The sequence below is a fragment of the Muntiacus reevesi genome, chromosome 2 (assembly GCF_963930625.1).
Source record: "Muntiacus reevesi chromosome 2, mMunRee1.1, whole genome shotgun sequence".
Classification (NCBI taxonomy): Eukaryota; Metazoa; Chordata; class Mammalia; order Artiodactyla; family Cervidae; genus Muntiacus; species Muntiacus reevesi.
The window spans coordinates 164,774,759-164,801,667 of NC_089250.1; the positions used below are offsets into that span (position 1 = coordinate 164,774,759).

The window sequence follows — 26,909 nt, forward strand, 5'->3', positions numbered from 1 at the left end:
GCAGCAGAGACGGGAGGCAGAGAAAGCAAGGTTGCAGGAGGGGCCGCGGAGATCGAGACGGAGCGCGGAGGGATGGGGTGAGAGGCGGCCACCGGCGCCCGCAATCCGGGATCCGAGGGCGCGCAAAGCTCCGGGTTCGGCGGCGCACGGGCGCTTGCCCGGGAGGTGGCGCCGGGCTCCGGGGTGGCCGCGCGCCCTCTCCGGGGGGCGGGGAGGGGGAGCCATGGCGGCGGGGACCGGGGGGCGCGGGGCGGCGGCGCGGCCGCCGAGGGGCTGAGCCGGCTGCGGGCTGCGCCATGGCGGCGCGGGGCGGCGGGCCCTGAGCGCCGGCGGCGGGCGCGCACCATGAACTCGTGGGACGCGGGCCTGGCGGGGCTGCTGGTGGGCACGATGGGCGTCTCGCTGCTGTCCAACGCGCTGGTGCTGCTCTGCCTGCTGCATAGCGCCGACATCCGCCGCCAGGCGCCGGCGCTCTTCACCCTGAACCTCACGTGCGGCAACCTGCTGTGCACCGTGGTCAACATGCCGCTCACGCTGGCCGGCGTCGTGGCCCAGCGGCCGCCGGCCGGGGACCGCCTATGCCGCCTGGCCGCCTTCCTCGACACCTTCCTGGCCGCCAACTCCATGCTCAGCATGGCCGCGCTCAGCATCGACCGCTGGGTGGCCGTGGTCTTCCCGCTGAGCTACCGCGCCAAGATGCGCCTCCGCGACGCCGCGCTCATGGTGGCCTACACGTGGCTGCACGCGCTCACCTTCCCGGCCGCCGCGCTCGCCCTGTCCTGGCTCGGCTTCCACCAGCTCTACGCGTCCTGCACGCTCTGCAGCCGGCGGCCCGACGAGCGCCTGCGCTTCGCCGTCTTCACGGGCGTCTTCCACGCGCTCAGCTTCCTGCTCTCCTTCGTCGTGCTCTGCTGCACATATTGCAAGGTGCTCAAGGTGGCCCGCTTCCACTGCAAGCGCATCGACGTGATCACCATGCAGACGCTCGTGCTGCTGGTGGACATCCACCCCAGGTGAGGGCGCGGGCAGGGGACTCGGTGGAGGAGGGGGGGGATCTTTGCGGGGAAACAGGGTCCTTGACTCCCCCCATGCTCCATAGTGCAGCTTTGGGCAAGCCCCTTTAACACCTAGCCTCTGTGTCCTCTTTGGAAAACTGAGGTGGGGGAATGGGGCCACGTTGTGGGTCTCAAGACAGATGCTTAGAGCATCAACCAAGCAGGACCACCCAAAAGGTGGGTGAGATATGAATGCATACGTTCCATGACTCATCGGGATGGAAACCAGAGAGAATCGGAACTTTGCTGGACTTCTTATTTTACGTGTGTAGTGTTCACTTTAAGTAGCAGCATATGGGAAGGCAGTGATCTCTGTTCACTGCTGAAGGCCTTTGCACGGCTCTCATCAGGCCCTGAGAGCCTGGCCGGGATGCTTGGGGTGCTACTAAGAGCTCTTCAGACAGCAGCGTGCCGCTCTGCTGGCTCTTTCCTTTCTCCGGTGCCTGGCACTGCCTCTGTCTCCTGCTCGTGTGTGTGTGTGTGTGTGTGTGTGTGTGTGTGTGTGTGCCCGCGAGCCAGCGAGAGAGGGAGGGAGGAAGAGAGTGAGTCCTGGGCGGCCCCTTCCTCTGTGGTCCTTAAAGGGGCCTCTGAGGGGCTCTGGGGGTGGGGGTGGGGGTGGTCCTCCTGCCCCTCCCAGACAGCGCCCTCTGGTGTCCCCTGGATTTGGAGTCCCTGCAGAGGGAGGGTGTCATCCTGAGGCTCCCATGGTGAAACCTGCCTACCCACCTCCATCCTCCCCTGGCTGCTGTTTTTCAGGAAGGCAGCTCCGGCCGGGCAGTGCGGGTTGGGGTGCCTCCCCTTCCCCGACCCCAGCAAGTCCTACCATCCCCCTACCCCCGAGCCTCTCGGGGACAGAAGGCGGAAAGACTCTTAGCTGAGCTGTTCCGAGAGCACCTTGGCTTTCCTCAGCAGGAGAGGGGAGTGAGGAGGGGAGCTGCTGCTGGGTCCCTGTTCTGTAGACTCTGCTATTTTATGTCCTGATGCTCCAGACCCTCGAAGTGGGGGTTTGGTGTCAAGATGGCATGAAAAGTGAGGCAGGCAGAGAGGATCAGTGCATGGGAGGCCAGGGGCCAGGGAGGGAGCTCGGTCCCCAGGGTGCGAATGCCTCCCCGGTCGGGGAGAAGCAAGCGCCTAGGTGAGGGGAGTCAGTCTGACCAAAGGCTCGTTCAGTTCTGAGTTATTCTGCGCATGGGCAAAAAAACAAAGACCTTGAGCTTCACTCTGTCTGAACACAGAAGAGCATGTAAGCCTATGTTCACTGTTCCCCTCAGGATGGTCCTTGCAGATTACATGCTGGCCCAGAGCTTCTAGTTGCAGAATCTTCCTCCCAGAATCATGTACACCACGTCCATGTGAAAGTCACCAGGGCGTGTGAACCATGTATGAAAGCATGTGAGCTTCTCACACACAGGCTTGCATGCTCGTGTGTCAGCTGCATGTGTAACAGACCACAGGTGTGGCGCTCATGCACCAACGCAAAGCCTCGCCCTGCCTCGCGGCACGTGGCCGTGCGTGGGTCAGTGTCACTTAAGGATCGCAGCGCTGTTCCCCTTCCCATCACCCTGGGGTGAGAGACCTCACTTAAGAAGATGCATCTTCCCTGGGACACTCACAGGGAGTGCTCTAGAAGCTGTAGGCAGTGTTTAACTTCCGGAACTTGAACGAGTGAGCCCACTCGTCGAGAACCTAACAGTGGAGGAGGGAATCAGCTGGGAAAGGAATCAGTTCTTATTTAGAACTGTACAAACCCCATCGCCTCTCTCCCTTCAACTTCCAGAACAGGAGGACGGTGGCTCCTTTTCAGCCCATTTAAGATGCTACTCAGTCATGTCCAACTCTTTGTGACCCCATGGACTGTAGCCCGCCAGGCTCCTCTGTCCATGAAAATTTCCAGGCAAGAATACTGGAGTGGGTTGCTATTTCCTCCTCTAGGGGAATCTTCCCAACCCAGGGATCGAACCTGCATCTCTTGCGTCTCCTGCATTAACAGGCAGATTCTTTACCACTGCGCCACCTGGGTCGCCTCCAATCTTGCAGATGTCTCATGGACTCCAGACCAGACACCACAGAGAGAGCTCCCAGGGGAGTCAGGAGAAGAGGCCGCTGCTCTGCTGGCCTCTGGGCCTCTCTTCCATCCTCCACACCCTCCAGGGTGATGTTCACTGCTTCTGAGCCCCAGGATGCCCCAAGGAAACCCTCTTCCCAGAGCCCTGGGGTCCTGCAGGGCCAAGGAGCAAGGACAGCCTGCAGTAGGGAGAGGAAGGGCTTTCTGGGGGTTGGGGGGATTGTCTTTTCCTGATTCCAACAGGCCCCGCTGGCGGAGGCTGGCCTGAGGTTACCGAGGAGTGGGCGGGCACGACAGCACTGTCCCTTCAGCGACCACAGCCTGCCTTTTTCTATGGGGTCCACTCCCAGGGGGAGAGCATGGGCGGTGGCCACACAGGAGGGCGCCAGCTCTCGGACAGTGGATCCGCAGGCTTCTTTCTTGGAGGCTCCAAACTCTTCCTCCCCACAAGTGAGAAACGGCAGAGCTAGCTCTGGGGTAGCGGGGGAGGAGGCTGCCCCTAGGCCCCCCAACCTCTGGCACTAAGGCTTCAGGCAGCTTCCAGGGCCAGTTGGTGCTGGGAGCTGGGGGAGTCCAGTCCCGATCAGTAGAAGTCAGGCTTGCTTGTGCAGGGTGGCGGGTCAAGGTGACTTTGGAAGATTCCCTTCAGAGCCACCACTCTGCTGGCCTCCTGGGACTTAATTTTGAGTTTCCCTGAGGCCCAGGGTGGCATTTGTCAGGAAGCTCCTGAGTGATGCCGGCTCTTCCTGCGGAGCATTTGACAGGGAGGATGATGGGCTGGATTCCTCTGCTTCAGCACCACCTCAAGGTCAGGGACTCTCTGCTCTAAGTCGAATCAGGAACCCTGAGAGACCGCCTCTACTCCTGTCTTTCTGGAGTGGGCTCTCGGGTTACTGCAGTCGTGAAGGAATTGGGAATTACTAATAGTTTTTATCCATCTGGTCTCTAACCACTCCGTCTACTGGGTTCAGGTCTCCCAGATCACAACTTGGAGCCGACTATAGTCAGATCTTGTCTCTGGTGCCCCCAGTGAGGTGGACGGGGAGCCCTGGATGGGGAGCCCTGATGGGGGGCCCTACATGGGGACCCCTGGTGTTGATGCCGCAGCCCTGCTCTCCGCGTCCAGCTGAGGGCACCACTCGCCAGCACTGGTTCATGACTTCAGACTGGACCTTTGGTGAAGCACACATTCTTGTGATCAGGGGTTACAGGGTGAGAGCTGAGCCAGAGAGCGTCAGAACTGTGCAAAGCTGGACGAAGGGCCCTCCCCATGCTGTTGATCTTGTAGATGAAAGTTTCGACCCCCAGGGAAGAGGGGGCACTTGCCATATTTAACAGACCTAGATTGTGACTCCACCCAAACCTCACACCTAGGTCTGCCCCAAGGTTTATGGATTATGTGGCGATAGTGCAAATGGAGTTTCACAAGCCATCTACATGAATATTGAGAAATTCTAAATTCAACTTCAGTTCAGTTCAGTTCAGTTGCTCAGTCATGTCTGACTCTTGGCAACCCCATGGACTGCAGCACCCCAGGCCTCTCTGGCCATCACCAACTCCCAGAGTTTACTCAAACTCATGTCCATTGAGTCGATGATGCCATCCAACCATCTCATCCTCTGTTATCCCCTTCTCCTCCTACCTTCAGTCTTTCCCAGCATCAGGGTCTTTTCAAATGAGTCGGTTCTTTGCATCAGGTGTCCAAAGTATTGGAGTTTCAGCTTCAGCATCAGTCCTTCCAATGAATATTCAGGACTGATTTCTTTTAGGATGGACTGGTTGGATCCCCTTGCTGTCCAAGGGACTCTCAAGAGTCTTCTCCAACACCACAGTTCAAAAGCATCAATTCTTCGGGGCTTACAAACTGTTAAATGAAAGATGTTGTAGCCTTCTGCCTTGAGAAGTACACATTATAATGCTTTGCAAGGCTGCGTTCAAACTGAGGGTTCTCAGGCTGCTTGGATGCGGCGGGGAGAACAGAACTGGCCTTGTGCACACAGCCAGCCTGCCTCGTCTCCCAGCCTGGGTCCCCCAGCACAGAAAGAGGCCTCTGTGTACAAGGTGGACACTGCGGATTTGCGTCCATGTGTTGGTCACAGACGCCATGTCTCTGGTCTCCAGCCAAGCACAGAGGTGGCACAGTCCACCCTTAGGAGGATGAGCCCAAGGATGATGCCTGCACACCTTCTGGAAGCAGGACCAGGGCATTTGGGCAAAAAATTCCATGTCCCTAGAGCTTGGTCTGGGCTTCCCAGGTGGTACTAGTGGTAAAGAACCAGCTTGCCCATGCAGGAGACACAAGAGACTTGGGTTCGATCCCTGGGTCGGGAAGATCCCATGGAGGAGGGTATGGCAACCCACTCCAGTACTCTTGCCTCAAGAATCCCATGGACAGAGGAGTCTGGTGGGTTACTGTCCACAGAGTTGCAACTAGTGGGGCATGACTGAAGTGACTTAGCGCGCACACACACACACACACACACACACACACACACCGAGCTTGGTCTAGGATGGAGCATGTGGGCTCTGAGTGTGCGCATCCCCTTAGCCCCAAACTCTTCATTTCCTGGGAAGACCTGGGCCCCTTAGTATACAGGGCCCAGGACAGGCCCCCACTTTTCAGATCTCAGGGCAGGATTGCTCACACCAGTCCTGACCCCAAACTCGAGGCTTTTCTCCACCATCAGCCCACCTGTTTCCTAGCCTTTTGTTTCATTTTCCTAAAAGCCAGAAGGCAAATCCAGATGTCTCTCTGAGTCCTGGGCCAGCTGCTGTCCTCTGGGGGTCAGTCAGGACCCACCCCACATGTTTTAGCCACAGTCACCTCATGTGCTAACTTTTCAGATATCCCCAGGGTTATCCATCCCTCTGCCCCGTTCCTGAAGCCTCCTGGGGAACATGTCTTTGACCCCACATGTTACCATGCTGGAGAGCCCGTCTCCTTTTGGCTCAAGGGAAGGCTGTGTCTTGTCACGGCCTTTGGGACCAACTCCTCCCCCCCCCCCAACATGCACGCGCACAGACACACACACACACACTTGCAATGTGCTTGCACTCTGGGCCAATGAACCTGGCCAAGAGAGCTTCGAGCCTCTCACCCTCTGCACTGCGTGGGAGCCCACACTCAAGCTCAGACCTTACTGGCAACAGTGTCTAGTCCCAGTGCGCGCTCTCTCGTAAATGTAGGAAGAGAATTTTTCCAGTGGGAGGGAGTATGGGGCTTCAAGGTAGTGCTGGACCATAGCCATTGTTTCACAGATCTGTGCGGGATGAACAGTCCTTAGGATCCACACGGAATGAGTGCTGACTCTGAGTCGAGCCCTGTCTTAGCTCCTTCTGGGGCATTTACTTACTTAGTTTCAATAGGATCCTGCCACACAGGCACTTGCATTGTCCCCATTTTGGAAATGAAGAGGCTGGTGCTCAAAGAGCTGTGTAACTTGCCTAAAGCCACACAACAGGTCAGTGCAAGATGCACAGATTTAAGCCCAGAGGTCTGGCTCTGGTGCTACTTGTGTGTTAGTATTAACTCAGTATTAATCAGAAAGGACTCCAGGCCATGGAAGGGTTCACAGCTTGGCATCTATTGATAAGCCTTGCTTTGACTGAAAGGCTCAAGATTCTTAAGTCTCAGCTTTAAAAAAATCTGTGCTAGAGCAGATTTCTACTATCGTCTCTTTTGATAAGGTCACTTTAAAATGATTGAGTATTAATTTTCTTAAGGGTTGCTCATTAATTCAAATGGCATACTCCCGTTACGTTTTTCTGGGTACAAGATGTTGAGCTTCGTAATGTGGGAACTCAAAGAAGGAATGTGTCTGTGGGTGCGCTGTTTAATCCTTCTCTCCTACACAGAGCTTTGCAGGAACTGATAAAATGAATTCCCCACAGGTTTTTACAATGAAGAGTGCCCTTGAGCATACTAGCCTCCGAAGGGTCTGTTTTATTCCTTGGAGAGTCCCTGAGATGTTTCTGTTTATCCTTCTGAGGACCTTCAAAGCTTTAACCAACGTCTGTCTTTAAATATTCCTCAAGGCTCAGGGGCAGGATTGTCTGGTGTGGTGGGAGGAAGAGATGCTCTTCCTGGGGAGACAGTTGGGTCCTCAGGTCCTCAGCAGGAACCCACGTCCCCCCTCAGGGGTGGGGATGGGGGGCAGAGGAAGCTGCTCCCTCCTCCAGAGCTGGGTAGCAGGTGAGTCACTTCTGTCCCTGCTAAGTGGCCTCTCTAGCTGTAGTCCTGTGAAATCCACCTCCGATAAATGAGGAACCAGGTTCCGAGAGGTTGAGTGACTTCCCTGAGGCCACACAGCTGTGAGGGCACAGCTGTGACTAGGACACATAGCCAGGGCTTGTTCACTGACCAGGGTTACTCTAAAATGTCTGAGAAATGGAAAATATGGTTGGGGGTCACACCCCGGAGGAGGGCCAGCTTCCAGGGTCACCACCAGTTTCTCTGCTGCCCCTTGATGAGTCATTTACAGTATGACCTTGATCCTCACCTTCAAGGAGATGTCCAGAATCCTATACTCCTTTCAACGGGGAGTGTACTGCGATGACTTGGGACTCCCAGCTCACACCCCCACATCTCCTGCAATTCCTACATTGATTGCACCGAGTTTTGAGAGAAGGATTTCATTATTAAAACAAGCAGTCCTGTGTTGTAAAGAAGGTACCAGACACGCCGCGAGGGTGACTGTTGTCTTGATTGGCCTGGGACTGCGAGGGCTCCCAGGATGTGTAACTTTGAGCTTGAAAACCGAGACCGTCTCAGGCATAGCAAGATGTGCTGGTCACCTCACTGCACCCAGACCTCCAGAGTAGGGACCCGTGCCTTCTCTCCATGCCCACTTGTATCTGCACAAGTCACAAGAGCCAGAGGTCTTTGCAAGAAGATGCTACAGACACCCAGGTGTAACTGGAAAGTGAAGAGATTGACGATGACTCTTGCTATGTGACTTTAGGCAATATCGCCCTTCTGTCCTCTGCCTCCTTGGTTGTATGTATGCTTCAGATTTTCTGAAAGAGATGATGTACATACATCCTCAGGGAGGTGTAATGACCTCAGTGAGTTGACAGGTGACACTCAGAGTCAGATGACCTGGGTTCAACTACTGCCATCACTTAGGGAGACCAACTATTCTGGGTTGCCGGAGACAGAGACTGGTCCTCAGATGTGAGATCCTCTGTTTGAAAACCAGAGGGTCCTGTGTGTCCCATCCAGGCTGCAGGACTTCTAGTGCTAAACCTGGGACAGTCCTGATTACCCCAGGCAGGTCGGTCACCCTTCTGCCACCTTCTCCCGATCACTGTGCAATCTTGAGAAAGTTACTTTACTTCTTTGTGCCTCAGTCTCCTTATCTGAAACAGTGAAGATTACAGTTTTATCAGTCCTCATCTTGTAGGATTGGGATTCCCTGGGGGCTCAGACAGTAAAGCGTCTGCCTGCAATGCGGGAGACCTGGGTTCAGGAAGATCCCCTGGAGAAGGAAATGGCAACCCACTCCAGTATTCTTGCCTAGAAAATTCCATGGATGGAGGAGCCTGGTGGGCTACAGTCCATGGGGTTGCAAAGAGTCGTACACGACTGAGTGACTTTACTTACTATCTTATAGAGATGTGAGTATCAAATCAATGAATGCAAATGAACCCTATCACAGTATCTAAGATGGTGCATATATTAAAGATTCAAGAAATGTGGGTGGCTATTGATATGAGTTATTAGAAATTAATTCATGAGTAATAAATTTCAGCCAGTATGAAATCTGTCTGTACTGGGCCAGACTCCAGTTCTCAGCTTTCTAAATTCCTGGAAGGATACAATCAAGGGAGAAAAAAAATTCTGCAGGAATTTTAGGGGACCAGTCCAAACCAACATGGACTTGTCCATCTGTGATCAGAAATCTGATAGAGTCTTGATTAATTAGTAAGATGTTGGTTCTTGTGGAAGGAAGTGGGGGTTGCCTTGGTGTTCATGCTGCTCACGAGTCTGGCTCATGAACGTTCTCCCCACTCCTTGCTTTCATTGAACAGACTGACCTATTTTGGTGTCAGGTCACTGCAGCCTGGCTTCCCAAGAGGCTCAGTAGTAAAGAATTTTCTTGCCAATGTAGGAGACACAGGCAATGCAAGTTCAATCCCTGGATTGGGAAGATCCCCTAGAGAAGGAAATGGTATCCCACTCCAGTATTCTTGCCTGGAGTATCCCATGGACAGAGGAGCCTTGTGGGCTACAGTCCATGAGGCCGCAAAGAGTCAGACACAACTGGGAGACTGAACATGCACGCATGCACACACTGCAGCCCCGGCCTGACTTCTGCCAAGTTATCTTCACTCCTGGATAACTCTGTCCACAGTCTTCTTCCCTGTCCACTTCCGCAATCATGTCATTTATTTTAATGTATGCCTGTGGCCAATTCATACTAATGTATGGCAGAAACCATCACAATATTGTAATTATCCTCCAATTAAAATAAATCAGTATATTTTTTAATTGTGAAGAAAAATAAGCAAACAGCAGGAACACATGGCCACGTCGGGCCCTGTAATCTGGAGGACGTGACGCCTCGCTTGTGGAGATAGCCAGCCTGGCTGTTGCTTGTTCATTTTCATGAGGCTGCAGGAAAGGGGTTGCAGCTGGTCTGAGATGTCAGTTCTCGAAAGGCGGGGAGCAGAGCGGAGTCAGGAACAGGGTGTGGTTAGAGGTGCAGGTGGGCATCTTCAGAGCTGTGTCCCCGATTCTCCAGGGACTCAATGGTCTTGTATCTTCACCGAGTTTCATCTCTGAAGGAATCAGGTAACTTCTTCAGTCACCTGATAATGTGATGTCTGTAGCCCTGGGCTGTCTGGGGCTTTGGGGTGGAATAAATAGGGCTGAAGGTGTGGAGGAAAGGAAGCCCGGGCCACACTGCACGCAAGGTCCAGGCTGCCCCAGCTGGAGGGAACCTGCCTCCAGTCACCAGACACGCATTCAAATTCTGCAACTGTGGTCTTCATTGTAAAGCAGGACAAGTAACACCCACCGGGCAGGATCAAAAGATAAAGAATTAGAGACCAGAATTAGATAAGGTAAAAGGAAGAATTAGAGATACTACCCAGGGAGTGTTTATTTGCACCTGCTCGGGCACTGTGCTAATTGCTTTTTTTGCTTCAGGCATTTAATTCTCAAAGCAGCCTTTTGCAACATTTTATCTCATTTCTCTTTTTTTTTAATTGGAGAACAATTGCTTTACACTGTTGTGTCAATCCCCTCCCCCTAGCGGCTCCCTCCCAGCCCACCCCCCAGCTCACCCCCTAGGTCATCACAGAGCACCGCTGAGGTACCCCTGTTGTCCAGAAGCTTCCCACGAGCTTATCTATTTGGCACATCGTAGTGTATACCCTACCAGGACTTCCCTTGTGGCTCAGATGGTAAAGCGCCTACATGCAATGCCGGAGACCTGGGTTCGATCCCTGGGTCAGGAAGATTCCCTGGAGAAGGAAATGGCAACCTACTCCAGTACTGTTGCCTGGAAAATCCCACGGACGGAGGAGTCTGGTAGGCTACAGTCCATGGGGTCGCAAAGAGTCAGACCCGACTGAGCGACTTCACTTTCACGTCAGTGTGTATTTGTCAGTCCTAATCTCCCAGTGGGTCCCACCCTCCCCTTGGCCCTGTGTGCAGAGCTTCATTGTGTTACTGTCCATGTTTTGCAGATGATGACCCAGTGATGTCAGACAAGGTACCCCAGGTCACGTGCTCACAGCCCAGTTGAGCGCGCGTCTCTCTGGCTCCGTGGCCAGGTTCCCGCCCTCACGGCCACCACCTGCATGCGCGATAGTGAGCCCCTGTGACTGGCTGGCCCCCCCGGGACTCACCTTTCCCCCTCTTGTGTGCAGTGTGCGGGAACGCTGTCTGGAGGAGCAGAAGAGGCGGCGGCAGCGAGCCAGCAGGAAGATCAGCACCTTCATAGGCACCTTCCTCGTATGCTTTGCGCCCTACGTGATCACCAGGTGAGCTTGGCCGGCGCACCCAGAGCTTGGGGCGGGGCTCCAGAGAGCCATGCCGGCCTGTGTGGCCTTTAGCCGTGGTGGGCCTCTCTTGGCCACATGTTTTCCAGAGGGTGGATCAGAGGATGAAAATGAACTTGACAGATGAGGGAGAAGGAGGCCATATGCTTTTGCTTTTCAGACTCAGATTCTTCTGGATTAAACTTAAGACCGAAAGGTGATGAGACTCCCCACTTGATTTCAAAGCACATCATTCTGACGTTCAGTCCCCAAACCCAGGAAGCTCTAAAGGAGGAGACAAGGGAGAAGAGATGGGGGAAAACAGCCTGCAGGGGGTGGGTTCTTACTGCCCGCTGAGTGCAGGAGAGCCCTGCCTGGAATCCCCGGCCCAGACACCCTGATCGGCAGGTGCCACCTGCCCAGGGAGCAGGGCACATGCTCCGTGCCCAGCCATAGGGGCCCACCCGTCCCACGGCTCCGGGATCTGCCGCTGTGAATCCAGGTGTTGTGGCTTGTCACGTCCTCTCCCTGTCCCCACCCCCCATGCCAGTCAAGGTTGCAGTACCATGGCCTCAGGGATGTACATTCCAGAAGCCAACCTCCTCCAACTGCAGAATTTTCCTTACATGTTGTAGCCAGGAAAAAAAAAAAAAAAAGTATTACCCACTCAGTTTTGCTCACTGGAGAGGAAACACCCCTGCACACACAAATTTATATCCAAAATGGCTTAAGTATTTGGAAAGGTGAAAATATAAAAGATTTTGATGTTCTATTGGAAAGTGGATGTTGAACCTGGGCAGTAGGAGCTGTGCAGGGTTTTGTGTGCATGTGTGTGTGTGTGAGTGAGAGAGAGAGAGAGAGAGAGAGAAAGAGAGAGCCTATGGCCCATCTCCCAGCATCCCTCAGCCTCCCCTCAGCCTCCCCTCAGCCTCCCCAGAATTCCTCAGTATCCACTAGCACCTCCAGTATCCCTTAGCATCCCCTAGCATCCCCCAGCATCCCTCAGCATCCCTAGTATCCCCCAGCATCCCCAGTATCCCTCAGCAGCCCTCAGCAGCCCCCAGCTACCCCCAGCGTCCTCCTGCATCCCCCAGAATCTCTCAGCATCCCTCAACATCCCCCAGAATCCCCCAGCATCCCTCAGCATCCCCAGTATCCCCCAGCATCCCTCAGCACCCTCAGTATCACCCAGCATCTTCCTGCATCCCCAGGTGGCTGGGACCTGGAAGGGATGCCCTTCCTCGCCACCCCCCAGAGAAGGATGGTGCTCCAGGGAGGAGAGGCTCACTGCCCAGGTCCCTCTGTCTCTCCCTGTCCGTCCTCACACTGAGCTGAAACCTGGCTCCCCATAGTTCCACCCACGCTGCCAATCCTGCTTTCTGCAGTCCAGGAGGACGTCTGTCCCAGGGGCCCTGCTGATGGGCTGGCAGTGAGCCGGGCTCCCCCTCAGCAGCGCCCGTCTTCTCTTCTCCAGACAGCACAAGCCCAGAGCATCTCTCACTGTCTTTTCTGTGGTAGCCACTCCCTCTGGGGGAAGGCTAGTGGGCTTGCCTCTTACTTTAAACGTAGGATGTTAGACTGTCTGCAGGTCTCTGGACGAGTCTGTCCTGAGCAGAGCAGATCCATCAGTTCTTCCTTCTGGAACTACCCACTAGACCTCAGCACTCCTGACAGTCCGTGTTGTGGGTGGGGGTGACCTGTGCATCATGAGATGTTGGCAGCCCCTCTGTCATCTACCACTGCCCACCGGCAGCAACTCTTCCCCCTGCTCTGAGTTTTGACAACTAGAAATGTCTCCAGACACTGACAGATCTAGGCAACCTGGGGACCAGAACCACCCCTGGGTGGGAGCCCCTGGTGTAGGTCTGCCATGTCTAGCCAGGATGTCGGAACTTGCAGAGATGCGGGTTTCTGTGGGACATGAAACCCAGGCAGAACACAGGAGAGTGGGTTTCAGTTGCTCTCTGAGGGTGGGCTGCTGAGTTTGTCCGCCTGGGCTCTGGAGTTCAAATTCTAGCTCCTCTACTTCCCGCTTGCTGTGTGACCTTGGGCCAGTGATAGTGCCTCTCTGAGCTTCCAACCTGTCATCTATAAACCAGAAGTGAGCAGTGCCTGCCCCTTAGGGTTGTTGTAAGCGTTCAAGGGCTTCATGCCTGGGGAGCGAGCGTGTGTCACAGGCTTGGTCTGGATGCATCCACCCTCCCTCCCCTACACGCACCAGCCACGGTGCCTGGCCTGGGACTGGCTGGTGTGTGAACTAAAGGGGCTTAGATAGAGGGAGGAGAGATGAATCGGGAAGGGAAGGCATGTAGACACCCCTTCTCTTAGCTCCCACAGTAAAGGGGACTTGCGGGCTAATGAGGTGAACTTGAACCTTCAGAGGACAAAAAGTAATTCAACTCCAAATTTAAGCTATTGGATTTTCCCTGGCTTAATCGCATTTCCCCACAAAATTTTCCTTTTTTCTGATTATAGCTTGCTTCCCTCTAATGGTGCCCAGGAAAAAAAAAAACAAAAAACGGTTTCAGTGAAATTGACGGTCGGTTCACAACTCAATATGTTCTCTCCAAATGGACATGGTGCATTTGGACTTTAAAAAAACACTCATAAAACTGTTCATCTTTTGTGGGGACAGATGGCAACTTACAGGGGAGGAAAAGCGATGCTTAGGAAACCTCTGCGAAACCCTCCCCCGCCCCACTGCCACCACCCCATCCAGCCACTGCCTTGACTTTCCTGTGTGCAAAGGAACCATCCTAAGCCAAGCTCAGAAAACATGCAAGTTCAGTTCAGTCACCCAGTCGTGTCTGACTCTTTGCGACCCCATGGACTGCAGCACGCCAGGCCTCCCTGTCCATCATCAACTCCCAGAGCTTACTCAAACTCACGTCCATCGAGTCAGTGATGCCATCCAACCATCTCATCCTCTGCCGTCCCCTTCTCCTGCCTTCAATCTTTCCCAGCATCAGAGTCTTTTCAAATGAGTCAGTTCTTCACATCAGGTGGCCAAAGTATTGGAGTTTGAGCTTCAGCATCAGTCCTTCCAATGAATATTCAGGACTGATTTCCTTCAGGATGGACTAGTTAGATCTCCTTGCAGTCCAAGGGACTCTCAAGAGTCTCCCCCAACACCACAGTTCAAAAGTATCAATTCTTCGGCACTCAGCTTTCTTTAGAGTCCAACTCTCACATCCATACATGACCACTGGAAAAACCAAAGCATGAAAACTTACCGTCATTTCATTTTGACGCATATTTCCCCAGCACCTTCTCTGTGCGGAGCCTGAAGGAGACCCTTTAGGGGAGGCATGGCCTGGTGAGGTTCTGCAGGAGACCCCCTGTGAGGGGCATGTGACCCTGTAGATATGGCCCTCCCACCTGGATGGACCACCACGACACGGCATCTGATCCAGAAACATCTGAGACTTCTGAGACAGGAGTGAGTGAAGTGGGCGTGGCTATGCTGGGGGAAAATCCCAGCAGAAGGGACAGCGTGGGCCAGGTCTAGAGCCCCACAGGGGAGCCACCAGCCACGGGTCCCACTGAAATACTTGAGCATGACTTGTCCAAAGTGAGATGTGCTGTAGGTATGACATGCATCCTGGGTTTCCAAGAGTTAGCACGACTACACACACATATGTATATATGAGATTCCTGGTGGCTCAGCAGCCAAGAATCTGCCTGCAATGCAGGATACACAGGTTCTATCCCTGGGTTGGGAAGATCCCCTGGAGAAGGAAATGGCATCCCACTCCAGGATTCTTGCCTGAAAAATCCCATGACCAGAGGAGCCTGGTGGGCTACAGTCCACGGGGTAGCCAGAGTTGGACACAACCAGCTACTAAACCACCAATATGTGTATAATTTAAACTTTTCACATTGATTCCTTAGTGAAATCTTGAATATATTGAATTAAATAAGGTTTGTAATTAACATTAACTTCACATGTTTCTTTTCACACCTGTGGTTCACCTTCTCTTTCTGTCGGATAGTGCTGGCCTCTAGTCAGAGAATCTGGGGTCCAGGCATGCCCGTGTTCTTATTCCCAGCTCCCTCTTCCCCTTGACTTCTGAAAAAAGTGAAGTCACTCAGTCATGTCTGACTCTTTGCAACCCCAGGGACTGTAGCCCATCAGGCTCCTCCATCCGTGGAATTTTCCAGGCAAAAATACTGGAGTGGGTTGCCATTTCCTTCTCCAGGGGATCTTCCCGACCCAGGGATCGAACCCTGGTCTCCTGCATTGCAGGCAGACGCTTTACCATCTGAGCCACCAGCGAGCTTGACCTCTCTAGATTGTTCTTTTCTGAGCAGGAGCACTTTGGTTCCTGGGATGGTCCTTCTGGCTGCACTCCCAGAGCGCTCAGAACGCCCTCCCTCCCCTCCTCCCCTGTCCAGCACCCTGTTCAGTGCGGCATCTAGATGGGCAAGAATAAACAACGGCCAAATCAGTGGCTTCCTCTGTAGATCAAAGGCATCAAGGCAGGAGTCCTCCAAGGGTCTGAATGAGGGGACGTCAGGTCCCAAGACAGGGTGATGGGGAGGGACTTTGTGGCCAGCAGATCCTTGTGGCTAATCCTCTTAAAATGACATCCATCTTGAAACCACCTTCCCCTGCCCACACCCTACCCCCACTCCCCTTCCATGATTGAAGACAGAGTCCCACGAGGGGCCTGGTCTTTGCGGTAGCAAGGGCCCCAGGCACACCCCAGGGAGAAGGGCATGTGTGAACTTGCACATCACGTGCAGGGGACCTTATGGGCTCCAGGTGTGTGCTGGGTAAGTCCAGGGTCACACCCGACCTACACCTCCAATGCCAGGGTGGTGGAACTGCTAAAACAGGTGAGGTTGGGGTAGACTGGGGGTGGGGCAGAATTTGCTCTGACCCCCACCTCCAAGGAGCCGGACCCAAACTCTCCCATCGTATACACTGAGTCAGGGCTGAGAACTGCACACTTATTGTAGGGAGATGTCAGACTCTAGGAAGGAATGCATAAAATAACCCACGCAAGGCCTTCCTCATAGTGTACCCGCCACTATCCCCAGCACTGGAATCAGGACCGCTCATATTTTTGGTGACAGTTGATTCTTCTCCTATTCTTCCCAAGCTGGTTTCTGAGTGTGGACACAATCGCCTTCATCTCAGAGGCAAAGTCAAGCTCTGTTCTGGATAGGTAGTTGATAATTTAATTTCTTGTGGGAGATGATTCCCCATGGAAGACCTAGAGCCTTGGGTTATGGAAATGGTAGTTTCTCTAGCAGTCGCTCGTCCAGGGAGAGTGAGCTGGTTGCAGGCCAACTGGGATCCACTGCACGTGACAAGCCAGCACAGTTGTTGAGATGGATTCTGAGGCCAATCCTGTGAGTGACTCGGCTAGGGTTCCAGCCAGGGTCTGCCTGGAGCCAAAGCCCACACGTGGGGCCCCTTGCCCCGAATGGAGGTGTCTCCTTCCTCCCAGAGGATGTAGGAAGACATTTGCTGCCATGACCCACTCAGAACCACAAAGCTGCAGCTTCTGTGAGGATTAAGATCAAGGTGCTCGAGTGGTACTTAAACCTCTCATTGAGCCGTCAGTACAGATACTACTATTTCCGGTAACTCCCCAAGGACAACCTCCGTCTATGCAGCCTGCCTTGCTACTCCTCTCATGAGTGGAGACATGGGCAAGCCTGTGGGTTGATGTTAGATCAGCCATGTCAAACACTGGGAGCTAGCAGAATCAGAATATCAAGAAAGAGAAGGAACTTGTGCTGTGACATCTGCCCCCAATTTGAGCTGATCAGGAAGGTCCAGCTGGCGGGGAGGGGGCTCCTTCTCCTTATCCCCAGTCTGTCCACATCTGCCTGATAACTGTCTCAGATCAGGAAGCACCATTCTTGAGTTAAGAACCACTCAAGTCTTCAAATAGATTCTCAGACTTCCCTTATTGGAGGATGTGGAGTCTCTATAACCATGCATGCGTGCTAAGTCACTTCAGTCGTGTCTGATTCTTTGTGACCCTACAGATTGTAGCCCTTTGTCCATGGGACTCTCCAGGCAAGAATACTGGAGTGGGTTCGTATCTCCTATTCCAGGGGATCTTCTTGATCCAGGTATTGAACCCTTGTCTATTATGTTTCCTGCATTGACAGGCAGTTTCTTTACCATTAGCAGTCACCTGGGAAGGCCTTTCATAACCATACCTATCACTATTCAACACCTATAGTGCAGTCAGGATATACCAGCACCTACCTGATTGTACTCTGTACAGCTCGCCTTCAAGGTGAGTGCTAGAATTGCCATTTACTGAGGGTCAACGAGGTGAGATGAGTGGCCCACGGCCATAGCAGTAGCGACTGGCAGATCCAAGGGTTCAAGGCCAGTGCCAGGCCTGTTGGCAAAAATTTAGCCCTGCAACCATGTTACATCTCCAAAGCCTGGGGACCAGGCACTGAAAATATAGAAATGTTTGTCTGCGGGCTTTTGATTCAACTTCCTAGGCCCAGGTATCTTGACGTGAACCCGAACATAGTATCCAGACTCCTGTGGGTTAAAGCAGGTAGGTGGAAAAAAAAAAACAAAAAGCAGGTAGGTGAGTGAGTCCTTTCACTAGAAGCAGCAATGTTTGCATGGAGTCACCTCTGACCTCCCACCAGGCTGACAGCGGCTTGTGTGGACCTGGAGTCGGGCCCAGAGGCCATCACTGCTGGCAGCTGGAGTCAGCAGACTTGGGTGGCCCAATGCTGACCATGCATGCATACCTCTCAGATTCCCGCATTGCACCAACCAACCAAAAAGCCCCTTGCACCTGCATTTTGGGGCATGTCAGATGACAGAGGAGTGCATTGGAAACCTCTACCCTCACTCTTTTTATTTGTCTGGCTGCGTCGGGCCTTAACTGTGGCACATGGGATCTTTCGTTGCAGTATATGGACTCTCTAGATGCAATGTGTGGTCTCAGTAGGTGCGGCACATGGGCTTAGTTGCCCTAAGGCATGGCGTGTGGGATCTTGGTTCCCCAGCCAGGGATCAAACCCACGTCCCCTGCATTGGAAGGCAGATTCTTAACCACTGGACCACTGGGGAAGTCCCCCCACCCTTACTCTTAATAGGGGTCACTGCCTTCTATTCATACACTTACACCAAAAGCCCTAGTGGGCCAAGCCTGGCTCTTTGCAGAGTGTGTGAGCAGAGTGTGAGGACCTGCAACAGATTCTCATCCAGCAGCTCGAATTACACTTTCCTGAATTGGCATGCACTTTCTAGAAGCATTTGTAAGGCTATCGTCTCCCCAGTGATATATGCTTACAAGTAATTATGATTGTCCCAGATCATCGGAGTGGGGCTTCAAGGCCTTTGTGGATCTGACAGCAGCATTACTGTGGCTTTTCAGAGTCATGGAATTATGACAGCAGAGGGCTTTAATATGCCCAGTGTTAATATTCTATTAATCAAAGGCCTTTTCCATGCTAATGTCTCATGAACATTTAAAGCTCAGCTTGTTGTTTAGTCGTGTCCAACTCTTTTCCAACTCCATAGACTGTAGCCCATGAGGCTTCTCTGTCCATGGGATTTCCTAAGTAAGAGGAGTGGAGTGGGTTGCCATTTCCTTCTCCAGGGCATCTTCCGAACCCAGGGACTGGGTCTCTTGCATTGCAGGCAGATTCTTTACCAGCTGAGCCACGAGGGAAGCCTAGCTTGTTACTTACATGTCTTCACATACACAGACCATATTCCCCAGATGTCTTTGAGAGATATCGGGGTTGCTTCCCAAAGGATGTTCTGTGGCTCGTGCTGTACTGATGCACAGCGTGTGCATGTGTGTGCATGTGTGAGTGTGTGTGTGAGTGCGTGTGTGGGAGATACGATGGAGGTGTGAAGAGGGGGCGCCAATTTACCACTTTAAATTCAAGGGTTGAAAGTGAAGGCCCTTGCTGCACCTTAGTACTGATTCAAGGGGCTGGGAGGTGCCACCTGGCACCCACGGTCCAGGGTTCAATCCTGGCTCTCCCATGCCCAGGCCACATGGCCTCGGCCTGTCACTCTGCCTCAGGTCCCGCCCTGTCGTGTGAAGGGCAAAGGACACTGTCAGGGGAGCTTGGAACCCTGTTTGTGAAAGCAGCTGTCAAAGCTCTGAGCCTCTGAGGACCCAGAGGAGGAGCTGGGCCTGGGATTACTGGTGTTGCTGGTCTTGTTCTCTCCCCCAGAATTCAGTTTATTTGCAGATTACTATCGACAACCAGAGCTGAGACACTGGTTTCTCCAGGTGGGGGGAGGTTGGAGACTGCCCGGGAGTCCTGGCAAGGGTACCTCCATCCTCCTTCCGGGACTAGGGTGGCCAGGCTGCCGGGTGGGGTGAGAGGTCCCTGTGAGTGAAGGCGGAGGGGGCGGCTTCCCGACTGTGAGCCCTCTGCTGTGACAGCCAGCCCAGAGACCTCCCTGGGACCCGGATCAGAGGGCCTTGTCCTCAGAGAGGGGAGCTGCTCCCTGGAGGGGTCCGCCTGAACAAATACAGAGCAAAGAGGGTCCAGAGGTGGGGACAGGCAGGTAGGCCAGGACCACGGGTGTCTGCTCTGGGTCACCTTGAGTCAGATAAACACCCGTCTCCACACTCAGCTTCCAACTTGGCAGCAGTGACACCCTGCAGCATCTCACAGCTCCCACCCCAGCCAGGCTGTGCCCTGGTACCCCCAGGGGCTCACAGCCATCTCTGAGCCACCCGAGATGCTCAGGAAAGCGGCCTCCTCAGTCCCCAGCCTGACCGACCGCCCAGCCTGTGTGCGCTCAGCCCAAGGGCTCCTCGGGGGAGCTGTGGCAAGGTTGTCCAGGACAGGCACGTGTGCATTCAAAGCACAGAAGCGTAAATGTTCCCCCGGCACACTGCCCGATGGCAGAGGTTTCTCGGGCACACACCTCAGGCAGGACCTGGAAAGTCACCTTGGTGTTTAATGGACAGTGGGGGCAGGGGGCAGGGAGCCCTGCTTGTGGAAGGAAAAAACCCTGCTTCCTGGAGGGGAAGGAAGGGACAGTGTCCTGCTCCGGGGGCTGCTGACCTCTGCCGATCGCAGAGTTGACCCTCGGTGCCCACGGGCTCCAGGAGCTCCAAAGGGCTTGGTGCCATGCGGGTGTTATGACCAGGGGCCCATGAACAACCAGATCTGCCTAACACCCTCTGCACACACACAGGCTCCTCAGCGGACATAGGTCTGTTTCCCAGCCCTGCCGCTGTAGCCAGCTGCTGCTCTGTGAGCAACTTCAATAGTAGAACTGTGAGGCTTCAGTTAGAGGCTGGAAGTTCAGGATCAAGGGGTCGACCAGGCGGGTCCTTCCGAGGCCGCCAGGGAGGCTCTTCCAGGCCTCCCCGCCAGCCCCCTGGAGTTTCTGATGGTTTACATGCCATCTTTAGTGTAGCTTGGCTTCATAAGCATCACCCCATCTCTGCCTTCATCTTGTGGCATTCTCTCTGCATGCATCCGTGCCCGGATTCCCCCCTTTTGTAAGAACACGGTCATCACATGGGCTTAGGGGCCCACCCTTCTCCAGCAGGACTTCATCTTAACCGATTACACTTGCAAAATACCTGGTTCCAAATAAGGTTCCACTCTGAGATGTTGCTTGGAGAAGGAAATGGCAACCCACTCCAGTATTCTTACCTAGAGAATCCTATGGACAGAGGAGCCCGGTGGGCTGCCGTCTATGGGGTCTCACAGAGTCAGATGCGACTGAAGCAACTTAGCATGCATGCATGCATTGGAGAAGGAAATGGCAACCCACTCCAGTGTTCTTGCCTGGAGAATCCCAGGGATGGCGGAGCCTGGTGGGCTGCCTTCTATGGGGTCACACAGAGTTGGGCACAACTGAAGTGACTTAGCAGCAGCAGCAGCAGTTGAGGTGTTGAGAGTTATGACTTCAGCCTGTGAATTTGGGGAGACATAGTTCAACCTACAACAGAGGGCTAGGGAGAAAGGAAACCAAGTCCCCCTTAATTAACTAACACCTGAGCCAATAACCCCTAAACTCAGGGCTCTTGGGTCAGACCTGCGGGCAGGGGCAGGACAGGGGAGCTCAATAATCCATCATGTGCAGTGGCAGAGGAGAGGCAGAGCGTGGCAGGCCACTTTGAGCACACGGTGACCCTGCTCACGAGGAAACTGCGACTGATCGGAATAATAATGTCCCTTTCCTGGAGGGGAGGGTGTTCAGAGGAGGTGACTGGGCCTGGCATGGGAAGACAGGCTGGAGCATTCCCTTTCTCAAAGGTCATCTGGAGGGGACCACATGGCCATCCCCTGCCCAGATATGAAGTTAGAAAGAAGCAATTGTAGCATCACAGAAACCCCTGCCCCTGTCCAGGCCCCTAAAGCAGTAGGGACTTGGAACTGTCAGAGCTGGAACAGAACAAAGCCAGCCATGGTAGGCACATGGCAGGGGGGTCCCCATGCACAGGAAAATCAGAAAGCAGGTCAGCAGCCACATCCGGTCACAGAAAGGAGCCTCCTAGGTTCACCTGGCCCGGGGGCCCCGTGGGAGCAGTGCCCAGGCCCAGGCTGATCTGAAGCATCCCTTTGCCTGGAGGCCTTGTGAAGGCCAGATGCTGGCTTTTCGGAATAGAAGTCCTGCGCAGTGTGGACAGGGGATGACAGAAGTGCTGGGTAGCGCAGCGCAACTTCACGGAAGGGGAGTTCTCAGGGCCGGGAGGGACCCCAGAATTCACCCTGTCCAACCAGCAATGCAGAGATTTGAATCCCAGTATGGTACCCAGGCAAGACGTGGGCTGCAGTTAGATACAACTGGCCTTCCCACTGAGGAGATGCTGGCTTGTTGCACAGTCACTCTGAGCCTTGATTTCCTCATCTGTAAAGTGGGACGAATGACACACCTTCTGCAGAGGATAACTGTAGGATTAGAGAGTGTGCACATCTCCTATTTGGCCCAAAGGAGATACTCAACTGCGAGCTGTTATTATTGAGCCAGGCATGTTCAAACTGGACATAAAATCTCTGAGAAGTAAATGCAATAGAGTTTACCTCTTAATTATCTAAATGGTGAAATTTTAAATTGTCCTCAAAAATTTTATTCTGTGAAATCTACAGAATCTGCAAATAATAATTTTTATCTTGCTGGATGGTTTGATGCTATTTGACTCTTAATAAGTTCTCTTAGGAGAGCTCAAATGCTCAGACTGAATTTATCTATATGGAGAAGACTAGACATTTTGGAAAAGCAATTTGGCATCACATAGCGACAATGTGTTGGCATTCCACTATTTCATTGTTATTATTAGGTGTGACTTCTAGACTCAGGGGTTTTGGTTCCTTTATACTCATCACTTCCCAACGTAGATTTCTTTTTTTTTTTTTTTTTTTTTTTTTTTTTTTTTTTTTTAATATTATTTTATTAGTTGGAGGCCAATCACTTTACAACATTTCAGTGGGTTTTGTCATACATTGACATGAATCAGCCATATAGTTACATGTATTCCCCATCCCGATCCCCCCTCCCACTTCCCTCCCCACCCGACTCCTCAGGGTCCTCCCAGTGCACCAGGCCCGAACACCTGACTCATGTATCCCACCTGGGCTGGTGGTCCGTTTCACCATAGATAATATACATGCTGTTCTTTCAAAACATCCCACCCTCACGTTCTCCCCCAGAGTTCAAAAGTCTGTTCTGTACTTCTGTGTCTCTTTTTCTGTTTTGCATATAGGGTTATCGCCACCATCTATCTAAATTCCGTATATATGTGTTAGTATACTGTAATGTTCTTTATCTTTCTGACTTACTTCACTCTGTATAATGGGCTCCAGTTTCATCCATCTCATTAGAACTGATTCAAATGAATTCTTTTTAACGGCTGAGTAATATTCCATGGTGTATATGTACCACAGCTTCCTTATCCATTCATCTGCTGATGGGCATCTAGGTTGCTTCCATGTCCTGGCTATTATAAACAGTGCTGCGATGAACATTGGGGTGCACGTGTCTCTTTCAGATCTGGATTCCTCAGTGTGTATGCCCAGAAGTGGTATTGCTGGGTCATATGGCAGTTCTATTTCCAGTTTTTTAAGAAATCTCCACACTGTTTTCCATAGTGGCTGTACTAGTTTGCATTCCCACCAACAGTGTAAGAGGGTTCCCTTTTCTCCACACCCTCTCCAGCATTTATTGCTTGTAGACTTTTGGATAGCAGCCATCCTGACTGGCGTGTAATGGTACCTCATTGTGGTTTTGATTTGCATTTCTCTGATGATGAGTGATGTTGAGCATCTTTTCATGTGTTTGTTAGCCATCTGTATGTCTTCTTTGGAGAAATGTCTGTTTAGTTCTTTGGCCCATTTTTTGATTGGGTCGTTTATTTTTCTGGAATTGAGCTTCAGGAGTTGTTTGTATATTTTTGAGATTAATCCTTTGTCTGTTTCCTCATTTGTTATTATTTTCTCCCAATCTGAGGGCTGTCTTTTCACCTTACTTATAGTTTCCTTTGTTGTGCAAAAGCTTTTAATTTTCATTAAGTCCCATTTGTTTATTTTTGCTTTTATTTCCAATATTCTGGGAGGTGGGTCATAGAAGATCTTGCTGTGATTTATGTCGGAGAGTGTTTTGCCTATGTTCTCCTCTAGGAGTTTTATAGTTTCTGGTCTTACATTTAGATCTTTAATCCATTTTGAGTTTATTTTTGTGTATGGTGTTAGGAAGTGTTCTAGTTTCATTCTTTTACAAGTGGTTAACCAGTTTTCCCAGCACCACTTGTTAAAGAGATTGTCTTTTTTCCATTGTATATCCTTGCCTCCTTTGTCAAAGATAAGCTGTCCATAGGTTCGTGGATTTATCTCTGGGCTTTCTATTCTGTTCCATTGATCTATATTTCTGTCTTTGTGCCAGTACCATACTGTCTTGATGACTGTGGCTTTGTAGTAGAGTCTGAAGTCAGGCAGGTTGATTCCTCCAGTTCCATTCTTCTTTCTCAAGATTACTTTGGCTATTCGAGGTTTTTTGTATTTCCATACAAATTGTGAAATTATTTGTTCTAATTCTGTGAAAAATACCGTTGGTAGCTTGATAGGGATTGCATTGAATCTATAGATTGCTTTGGGTAGAATAGCCATTTTGACAATATTGATTCTTCCAATCCATGAACACGGTATGTTTCTCCAACTGTTTGTGTCCTCTTTGATTTCTTTCATCAGTGTTTTATAGTTTTCTATGTATAGGTCTTTTGTTTCTTTAGGTAGATATACTCCTAAGTATTTTATTCTTTTTGTTGCAATGGTGAATGGTATTGTTTCCTTAATTTCTCTTTCTGTTTTTTCATTGTTAGTGTATAGGAATGCAAGGGATTTCTGTGTGTTAATTTTATATCCTGCAACTTTACTATATTCATTAATTAGCTCTAGTAATTTTCTGGTAGAGTCTTTAGGGTTTTCTATGTAGAGGATCATGTCATCTGCAAACAGCGAGAGTTTCACTTCTTCTTTTCCTATCTGGATTCCTTTTATGTCTTTTTCTGCTCTGATTGCTGTGGCCAAAACTTCCAACACTATGCCCAACGTAGATTTCTTAAAAGTACAGATTTCCCAAATGCCAACAGCTCCATTTTTTCCCCATTCAGACTCCCAAGGAGAGGAGCAGAACCGTGGCCCCATTCCCCCTCGGGGTAGGAGGGCAAGGGCAGATAGCGGTGCTGGAAACAGGATGCCAGATAGAAGGGCCTCAGAATGGAGACATCAAGGACCTGTTCAAAAAGGGATCATTGCAACAGGGAATGTCACCCCATCAGTTTCCTTCCTCCTCCTTCCTTTCATGAGCTCATCCTCATGACATAAACCCAAAGAAGACTTCAGGAAAATCACTCAAGTTGGCAGCACAGGGTTGCAGCCCAAGCTGGGTGTTTTCGGTACCTGGGTTCTCACCAGGGCAGCCCTCCACGCTGAGAGCCACCCTGCCTTCCATCCTGAAGACCCCTCCCTCACCCCGCCTCCCAGGTAGGATACAGATGCCAGATCCCAGTCTGAGCAGAGTTCGTGGATCTTCCTCCATCACGGACTTGCTGTGTGATGTTGGGCAACCTCTTTCCCTCTCTTGGCCTTGATTTATTCATTTGACAGTGGGTGGGGAGAGGGTAATTTATAATTTCCAAGCTCCCTCCCAGCTCTGTGGCCTTTCGTACCTTATATTAATGCTGGTTAATGTCAAATTTTAGCCAAAGGTTCAGGATGCATTTGGGAGAAAAGACATAATGACTTGATTTGGAGGGAATTCCCTGGTGGCTCAGATGGTAAAGAATCTCCCTGAAATGTAGGAGACTTCAGTTTGATCTCTGAGTCAGGAAGATCTCCTGGAGAAGGGAATGGTTACCCCACTCCAGTATTCTTGCCTGGAGAATTCCATGGACACTCTGCTGGGCAGGTTACAGTCCACAGGGTTGAAAAGAGTCGGACACGACTGAGCGACTGAGAATTTTACTTTCTTTCCATTTACATAGAGGAAGGATGTCACTCCCTCACAGCATGACCTTAGCACTGTTGAATGGAGTTGTTGGATGGGTCTCAGAACTGAGCCCCTTTGACACAGAAGCTGCCTCTTCCCTCACCTCCTCCTAAAGAATGAGGTCACTTTAGGGCATCTCCTACTGCTGCTATTGCCAGGGGCCCCCAGATCCCAGCCCTGGGAAGAAGCCTTTCTCACCAGCAGATTCTTCCCTGCTGTGAGACATACTTTGAGCTTTGCCGAATATTTGGAAAACTGTTTTCAGCCCTTCCTCCTAGGCAACCTCCCTTGGAAGGCAGAGCTAGGATTTTCTGAAGCAAAGAATCCATCTATTCTGGCTGCAGTGATCATAGAGATGAGCTTATCTGGCTTCTCGCTTTTCATATAAAACATTCAGGCCCCAGGAACGCAAATGACTTGCCCAGGGTCACAGAACAAGTCAGCAGGAGAGTTAGAGCCAGTGGCCAGGATGCTATGAAACTCTTAGTGCGTTTCTCAGATCAGCTTGGGTTCCCGAATCAGACAGACCTGAGTCCAAATCCCGCCTTCACAGCTTACTGGCAAAGTACATAACGTCCTTGGATGTCGATTTCCTCACCTGTAGAATGGAGATGTCTAAACTTCCAGGGTTCCATGAAATCGTGTCTAATGTGTATCACTAGCACAGTACCTGGCCTAAAAGAAGTGCCTGGTGAGTGGCCACCACTGGTAATGGTTGTTACTGCTGTCGTCCTTGTCACTGGCGGAGGCAGCCTCAGAGACTCCGAAGCTCCGACCGGAAGCTGGGGTCGGGGCTCGGGCGGGGGCGCGGGCATCGCCCGGCTGTGCGGTCATAACCCAACATGCTCCCGGTGTCTGTCCACAGGCTGGTGGAGCTGTCCTCTGCAGTACCCATCAGCTCCCACTGGGGGGTGCTGTCCAAGTGCTTGGCCTACAGCAAGGCCGCGTCCGACCCCTTCGTGTACTCCCTACTGCGACACCAGTACCGCAAGAGCTGCAGAGAGATCCTGAACAGGGTCCTCCACCGGCGATCGCTCCGCTCCTCCGGCCTCACCCGGGACTCCCACAGCCAGAACATTCTGCCGGTCTCCGAGTGAAGGACGTTGCTCCGCTGGAGAGCTTGGAAGGAGGCGGCTGGTGAGAAGAAGGGAAGGGCGGGGCTCGGGGCTTGGTGGACACGGCCAGCCGCCACCACCTCCGAGCCTAGGGATGCTGGACCCCTGGCTTGGGGCGGCTCTGAAGCCTGGTTCCTGGTGCCTGCAGGGCAGACGTTGAACTGCCCGTTTATCACCAAAGGATGACCAAGGCACGTGCTGTGTGCTCTTGCTTTTCTTTCTGA

The 26,909-nt window shown here is 52.2% G+C and overlaps 1 protein-coding gene across 1 annotated transcript; it reads left to right on the forward strand.

Annotated features, from left to right (window-relative positions):
• The first annotated feature begins 345 nt into the window (after positions 1-345).
• On the forward strand, positions 346-26,667 carry GPR26 (G protein-coupled receptor 26). Its single transcript, XM_065920147.1, has 3 exons — positions 346-1,013; positions 10,996-11,109; positions 26,436-26,667. Exons 1-3 carry the CDS (start codon positions 346-348, stop codon positions 26,665-26,667), a joined length of 1,014 nt encoding a protein of 337 aa, XP_065776219.1.
• The last annotated feature ends 242 nt before the right edge of the window (positions 26,668-26,909 follow it).